Here is an 8,205-nt window from a genome sequence, read left to right as displayed (position 1 = left end):
CGCCGCTGAGGCGCCCTGCTCTCCGTGCGCCGCTGAGGCGCCCTGCTCTCCGTGCGCCGCTGAGGCGTCCTGCTCTCGCCGCACCTCCCTGGCGCTCCCTGCACTGGCTGCACCACCCAGGAGTTCTGCTCTGCCCGCGCCTCCCCACCCTGCTCTACCCGCGCCGCCCTGGCTGCCTGAACTCTACGGGCCGCCCCGGCCGCTTGAACTCGGTGGGCCTCCCGAACTCGGCGGGCCGCCCTGGCCATTCGAACTTTGTGGGCCACCATGGCCTCCTGAACTTTTTGTTTTCCTTGTCCCTCCCTTGTTTACCCCTCCCTTGTCTGTTCCTTCCTGGTCTGTCCCTCCCGTCCCACCCTGGTCTGTCCCTCCCGTCCTGCCTTGGTCTGTCCCTCCCGTGCCCCCCTGGTCTGTCCCTCCCGTGCCCCCCTGGTCTGTCCCTCCCGTGCCCCCCTGGTCTGTCCCTCCCGTGCCCCCCTGGTCTGTCCCTCCCGTGCCCCCCTGGTCTGTCCCTCCCGTCCCGCCCTGGTCTGTCCCTCCCGTCCCGCCCTGGTCTGTCCCTCCCGTCCCGCCCTGGTCTGTCCCTCCCGTCCCCCCTGGTCTGTCCCGCCCGTCCCTAGTGGAGCGTCTGGTAGCCGCTCCTTAAGGAGGGGGTAATGTCACATGCCTGTCCTGTCTTGTGTGCACATGTGGGTTTTGTCATGTCTTGCATGTGCTCCTGTCATTGTCTGATCCCTCCCCCTTGTTATCTGATTAGTGTTGATTTCTCCCACCTGTTCCCTCTTGATTTCTTCCCTTTATAAGCTCCTTGTGTTTGTCAGTCTGGGTTGGATCCTTGTGTAATGTCTGCGTCTTCCGTCCTCCCCGTGATTCTGTTGGTTTGTTTAAGTTTATATTTTATTAGTCTATTATGTGTTTTTCCCCCTCGTGGGTTGTTGATTTGAGTTTTATGTTTTGTTTTTGTAAATAAATAATCCTTCTCCTGCACTTGAGTCCTCGCACCATTTTCCCTTGTCTGTGACGTGACAACTTCCTGTGGCATTTAACTTAGTGGACAGGACATATGTTAATGAGTTATTGTCACTGTAGGCTGTGAAGAAAGGTGCATAATAAAGGTAGTTGTGGAACCTCTCAGTTATCGCCCATTTAAGAGCCAGACATTTCAATTTACCTGAGTGCAGGTAATAGTTGTTTTTCAGATTTTAACAATGCCCTTGACCCATACGCAATTACACGGAGCTTCCCATCTTGTTGTTGATATAATACAGCTCCAAGTACCTTGTTAGAAGAGTCTATGTGTAACACGAATGGTTTGGAAAAGTCTGGGAATGCAAGAACTGGGGGTTGAACCAGGCAATCTACCAGTTTTTAGAGGATCTGTTGATGGGTCTCAGTAATGTGTGTTTGTGATGGCACTATGTTTACGTTTCTTTTTCTATTGGATGTCTTCCCTTTTAGGTGCAGCTTTTGGAAAACTTTCTCCTCAGTTTCCATGGCAGGCCCTTTAGTTAAATCATACAGGGGAACGGCAATGTGGGAAAAGTCTTTCACATAGTGACGGTAATAACATAATAACCCCATCACCTGTCTCAACTCACCTACTGTGCCTGGTCTCTTCTCTTTCAGAATCCTGATGGCAGGAGTGTCGGCTAGGTCCATTTTGTTTCCTTCGGCAGATACTATTCTTCCAAGGTAACGAATCTCTGTTCTGAAGAGCTCACATTTGCTAGGTTTTAAATTGATCCTGTACTGCCTCAGTCTCCGTAGCACTGACAGCTTTGACATGGCTCTCGAATGTTTTACTAAACACAAAGACAGTGTCGTCCAGGTATGGAACAGAGATCTTGTCACGAAGGCCCTCTAACCACTCCATACAGCGCTGAAAAGCAGCTGGCGCATTCATAAACCCAAAGGGTATCTTAGCCCACTCATACAATCCCCAGGGGGTCACGAAGGCTGTCAAGTGCTCTGCCATGAAACCCTGGTGATAGGCTTTACCTTGGTCTAATAGCGAGAACATAGTGTTACCTCCAAGGCCATCCATCACATCCTGGACTCTAGGGATTGGCTGTCTGTCAGGGTGTGTCTTATGATTTAACTCCCTATAATCAATGCACAGGCGGAGAGAAACCACATTTTTTCCTGACACACACTACGGGGGAAGCCTACACAGAATGGGACTTCTCGATCCACCCTTGTGCTATTAAGTCAAGCAAGTAATCTTGGGAACGGACATGCAAGTTTGGGCCACTGGTACTTCATCTTTTAAGGAAAGCTTGAACTTCAACTTTTCAATACAGCCTATATCACTATCACACCAAGAAAAACAGTGTGACTCTTCCCGCAGCATCTCTTGTCGTCTCTAACACACGACAACACATCTCTAACACACTATCTGTCTCTTGTCGTCTTCTAGGTGACTGAGATCAATTGGGGGGTCCCAGGGGTCTGCAGCCGGTTCTTGGTTTTTAGCATTATCAATCCTGATATTGCTCACTTCGACAGGTGAGTTTGCGTACGAAGCTGGACTAAGTGGACACAACGACACAGTGCTGATAGCGGTTTTACCTGTCAACATAATATCATGGGCGGTTGGATTTTGCACGATGAGGGTGATGTGTGGGGTTGCTCCTTTTTTTTACCCGAACTAAGGTATCACAAAACTCAAGGCCCTCAGGCCACAGGCCATTGTCATCAGGCTCAAAAACTAACATTGTGTCCTTTTTCAGTGGCTTAATATACACTGTGCACTCTACTTGCATAATACTATGGCTTGGTACATTCACTCCATGACAAGTTGTCCTCACAAGATATTCACTGGTCCGCTCAATACATTTTTTTCTGCAAGTAAAGGAAAGCCTTTGTCACAGTTTTAATTCGTTTTTCATCTTTAGTGTCTCCTTTCTTTGTTTGACTGGTGGTCACAAGATGCTCAATCACATTAAAGCCAATAATAGGGCGAGGCTGTCTGTTTCCCTTCATGACGAGCATAGGAACATGAAATTCTACAGCACTGCCAACCAGCCTAATGGCCACTTCTACCCAACCTACATATGGCATTTCTGTGCCATTAGCTGCTTCAATTTGCAAAGGGCTACCTGGGTCGACTATCTCTGCTGTTTCTCAACCTAAGGGCGGGTAAGTTGTCGGCTTTCCACGTCTCATCAATAGCAGATACCTGTGAGCCAGTATCCCAAAGGACCTGAGTTATCTGTCTCCGTATAGCAGTTGACAAGACACTTCTTCCCAATCAATTCAGGCACTGTCAAATCTTTTTTGGTCACAACATTTCTCCTTTTGTCATTGATAGTTTTGCATGAATGCGTTTGCTGAATTCTTGGTTGTGCGTGTAAGCTCTGAGTTTTTCTTTGCTCTGATTGATGTTTTCCAAAACTGACAATTTTATGGGATGTTTTTGCCAACTCACCTACTCCCTGTCCCTCAGAGAATCTCTCACCCTGTCAGGTTGTCCCTAGTATCTCCTGCAACCTGCTCAAAAATGCTCATCACTTTCACACCTGTAACAATGCTGGCAGTAATCTTCCCCTCGCTGCTAGAACCCAAAACATCTAGGCTTAGGATGGTGCGTGGGGTATCTCTGTGGTGCAAATCTTTGTTGAAACTGGGTCGGCGCCACAAATCGCCTGGGACAAGCATCTCCACGATAGTCCTGTACTAGCCTGCCATTTTGCCGAAGACCAGTAGTGCTCTCTGTTAGTGTTGTAGTACTCGAGATCGGTCTTGGTCTCGAGACCGGTCTCGAGACCACTTTTTAAAGGTCTTGGTCTCGTCTCGGTATCGACCGCATTTTTACTCGGTCTCGTCTCGGTCTCGGGCGAAGATGACTCGGGATTTTGTCTCAAGACCGGTCAAGACCACAGCTGAAGGCATATAAAGAGCAGAGAACTCCACCCTGCGCGCACTCTCTCTGTCTTCAAAATAAGCACATAAGCTCTCTCTGATACTTCACATATTAAGCTAAATCAAAAGTTCAGAAAACCGAATCCATGTTGAACGTTGCGCGTTTGGACAACTGTTTTGAAGTACCGCTCGGTGTGAATTGCGCTCAAAAAACGTTTGACCAGCTAAACAGCTGACATAAATCATACATTAAATAAACAGGAAACAATTTCTATCCAGTTATGAAGTGTTTTCTGTGTGACAAACCTTCCGCGATGTTCTGACAGCCGTGATTCACACACAACGGGTCTGCTAATGTCCGATTCACGACCAAATGACTCATTTGAACCGAATCATTTTAACGACGGTAATAAGAACTGATCTGTTCAACAATGAACTGAACGAATCAGTTTAATCATTTACTCAGAACACCTCAGAAATGAGAACACAAGTGTGCTTACCCAATTTAGCAAGAGTGGAGAGTAAGAATTATTAGTTTTAACTATCCACAGTATTTCAGCTTATGTATGTTGAATGTGTAGTAAAATAAATAGTCTAAAATCATTAAGTTTAGACTGGAGTGAGGTGAAAACAGAACAAAGTTGTTTGTTAGCTAGCTGATCATTTTATTAAATTGTATATGGCAGAAAATGTGGCTATTTGTTAACTGTTAATGCTATTTCTAATATTGATATGATTATATACCAAAACAATTCAACCTGTTGGAAGAAAAGAAACATCAAGATAAGAGATCATACATAATATGAGATATAAACATAAGATAATAAAAAATGATTGTTCCGTTGCATTGTGAGATATTTGTTAAATCAAACTGTAGTTAATCAAAAAATGCAAGTACAGGGTTTCTTTTCCTTGTTGTTGCACAATAAAGCTGCACAATAACATTTTCAATTTGTAAATGAAAAATATGTACATATGTAAAATAATTTGCTTAAGCAGCATACTAATGCATATCTTTATGATACATATTCCACCTCCTGTTATTCACATTCATTTAAGACATAATGGACTGTGTCTGAGATTAATACCTCATCCAGATTAGCATTCTTAGGGAACTTTGAGTTTTAAAATGGGCACGAGCGCTTTTCACAAAACAAAACACAAAACTCTGTTAGTGTCAGTTTGGTGTTTGTGTCCACCATAGACTGTAAACAATATGGACACGTCGTCTTCAGTGCCTCCCATTGACGAAAAGTTAAGTGTTATTTGCTTATAGAAGAAAAAGATTAATTCCCACAAAGCTGCAATGCCTTTTGATTATTTGAAACTTCTCTCATAACACTTACACACCCACACATACGAGAGAAGTGCCAATCATTATGCATATTCCACATTTTATCATAAGTGTGGGGACATGCATTGGTCTCGGTCTTGACTCGGTCTCGGCCTGTCTTGGTCTTGGTCTTGACTCGGTCTCGGCCCTTCAAAGTCTTGGTCTTGTCTTGGTCTCGGCCCTTCAAAGTCTTGGTCTTGTCTTGGTCTTGGTTTAGGTGGTCTTGACTACAACACTACTCTCTGTGTTCCAAGGGGGAAGCTGAGACTGACAGTTCATTGAGTGTTGGGCTGCCTCACGATCCATTTCCCTATTGACAGTTTAACGTTGGGAATGTGTTGTGTCGCCTCTCGTGCATCTAATGTAGACAGGAAAGTAATATACAAATGTTGGCTTATTATAATTAGTTATTTTTTTACCTTAAACTTTATGCAAGCATGCACAAGCAGCTGTTCTGGGTTCATGTCGTTTTTGTTAACACATATCACTTTTTTAAAAGCCTAATGTTTTTACAGTTGTGCAATTTTAAAGGGAATATATGGCATTTTTAAAATGTATTTTCCAAAATTAGTAATGGTATTTACATAAAGGCTTATTTAAAATAGCAATTTGTAAAAAAAAAAAATGTGTAAAATGCACATTAAATATCTAAATTTCTCAGTTTAATTCATGGTGAAAACATGAATGTGCATAGTTTAGTAGGAGAATGCTGCCATCTACTGGAGAAAAAACACTGCTTACACTCGGGTAAGTTTTAATGTGGTACACAGTAGTCTAGTCTGTGTTTAATCTAGTCAGGGTATTTAATAAAGAGATATAATAAAACTGGTTCCTTTAGTAAGCAGCCTGTTAAACAGCAGCTCTAGAGTCTCTGAGCCTCTCTGGGACAGCAGGCCATTCAAACAATAGAGGAGTGTGTGTGTGTGTGTGTGTGTGTGAACAACGTGTGCTTAAGGGCCATTACAGTTCCTGCTCAAGCCTACAGGGGCGCTGCTGAGAATGGCCTTAACCACACACACACACACACACACACACACACACACTCACACTCTTAGGCCCCCACTAGTGTTTTTTTGTTTGTTTTTTACTTGATTTTCACATGATTTAAAGCATGACCAACAGAGGACCTGAAAAATGTCCCCTCTTAGCTCAGAGGTCCCTGTTGGTGAGTGTGTAACGACACCAAGGTCCCCTGTTAGATAGGTAGACAAGTACACACACACACTCAATGACCATGGGTTTCCCATCTCTTTTCTGAATATTAAAAGTGTTGATCCGCCTGCTCTCTCTCAGGATCTTGACCATTTCTCCAGGAGATGCCTTTCCTCCTCCGGCTGACGTGTTTCCCGTTATAATGAGGGACTGCATCATTTGAATGCAGATTGTATGAACCTTGTGTGTGCCATACGCCGTCAACAATTTTTTTAAATTATTGTAAAATGTTGAATGAAGTGTTGCGTCTTGTAAAAGAACTGAGGCGTTTTGCTAGGGTTCATAGACAATTGGAAAAGCTTTTGGGGCAGACCTGACCTGTTGACAAGAGATGGTATTCATCCCTCCTAGGATGGTGCTGCTCTTCTCTCTAGTAATTTGGCACATAGCCTAAGAGCGAAACCTTGACTCACTGGGGCTCAGGTCAGGAAGCAGACGGACTGGCTTAACCAGCCTGACCTGTTGAAAAGAGATGAGATCCATCCCATATATAACCATCTGGTGACAGATACAGACAAACAAAGCAGCACCTCAGATATCTTCTCTCAAAAGTTTTATTAACAGCTGAATCTCATCATAAACGAGCCCACACACACATCCCCTGAAAGCTTTAATTGAGTTGGAAATGAAAGTCCCATCCACTGAATATATATATATAATAGATACAGATGATGTTCAGCTCTGATCCGAGTCTCTGTGCGGCGTTAGAGTCGTGTGAATCGCTAGAGAGAGGAAAAGACCTGTGATAAAGCCACACCATCACACCTTTAACCCCTGCACCCCATCCCAATCTCTCTGTGGCGGACACCAGCCGCTACTGCCACGTGTCTCCATTCTCATGGAACTGGTGCAAGTGGTCCGAGTATCTGCGGGCAGAAACAGAAGATGCTCAGATCACACACACCCAGTGCTGCCACAGTTACTTTCAAAAAGTATCTGATTACTCCTGTAAAAAGTAACTTAGTTACTTTACAGATTACTTGATTTTAAAAGTAACTAATAAGATTACAAGATACTTTATTAGTTATATTCAGCAGTTTCTGACAACAGCCCCGCCGCCTCAACACAGAAATGACGACCGTTTCTGCCAACACTCACTTTATTGGAAGTGCATTTTTAACAGTAACCCCAACAGTGTATCTCCTGACATTTTAAGCTGAAATTTTAAAATATTTCCTGAAAAAATATTCTCCCCGAGACGCAAGAAGAAAGCAAAAATATATATTTTTTTTTACTAAGGAAAATGACTAAAATAGTAACTCTCAGTGACTTGGATAAGTTACTTTAATCTGATTACTGGTTTGGAAATAGTAACGCGTTAGATTACTCGTTACTGGAAAAAAGTAGTCAGATTAGAGTAACGCATTACTAAGTACACACCACAGGCTCAGCACATGTAAAACACTCACTTCTTCGCACAGAATGCAGCACAGTCCCGGCCGACGCTCTCACTCCAGGCCACTTTATACAGCACCTGAAGACATACACACACACACACACACACAGCCGTAAGACTTCAGCACAGCTCGCTGCGAGCAGCTAAACGGAGTCGCGATACACACCAGGAAGACGAGGCAGTGCAGCATCAGTGTGTAGAAGAACGCCACCGTCCTGGCCGTCTTATTGGACAGGATCACCCGCCCCTGAAACACACACACCGCACATCAGCACACAAACACAGCTCCGATCGCTCGTGACGCGAGAGGCGGATACACACCAGGCTGAGCGTGGCTTTGTCCCACGGGCTGAGGCTCTGGTATCTCCGCTGACGCTCCTGAAGGAGAAGAAGGATTAGGAGA

The 8,205-nt window shown here is 44.4% G+C and overlaps 1 protein-coding gene across 4 annotated transcripts in view; it reads right to left on the bottom strand.

Annotated features, from left to right (window-relative positions):
• Positions 1–6,944: 6,944 nt before the first annotated feature.
• The window catches only part of cux1b (cut-like homeobox 1b), a 15,931-nt gene continuing 14,670 nt past the window's right edge, over positions 6,945–8,205 (bottom strand). For all 4 annotated transcript variants that reach the window (XM_067451513.1, XM_067451510.1, XM_067451509.1 and 1 more), the window contains exons 20-23: positions 8,124–8,180; positions 7,969–8,049; positions 7,816–7,880; positions 6,945–7,272 (exon numbers count right to left, since the gene is read on the bottom strand). In XM_067451513.1, coding sequence (XP_067307614.1) covers positions 7,221–7,272; positions 7,816–7,880; positions 7,969–8,049; positions 8,124–8,180 — 255 coding nt within the window. In that variant the 3' untranslated portion in view covers positions 6,945–7,220. The remainder of the gene's footprint in view (positions 7,273–7,815; positions 7,881–7,968; positions 8,050–8,123; positions 8,181–8,205) is intronic.

This window comes from Pseudorasbora parva, chromosome 8, assembly GCF_024679245.1.
Source record: "Pseudorasbora parva isolate DD20220531a chromosome 8, ASM2467924v1, whole genome shotgun sequence".
Lineage (NCBI taxonomy): Eukaryota > Metazoa > Chordata > Actinopteri > Cypriniformes > Gobionidae > Pseudorasbora > Pseudorasbora parva.
This window is presented reverse-complemented; position numbering and strand designations above follow the sequence as displayed.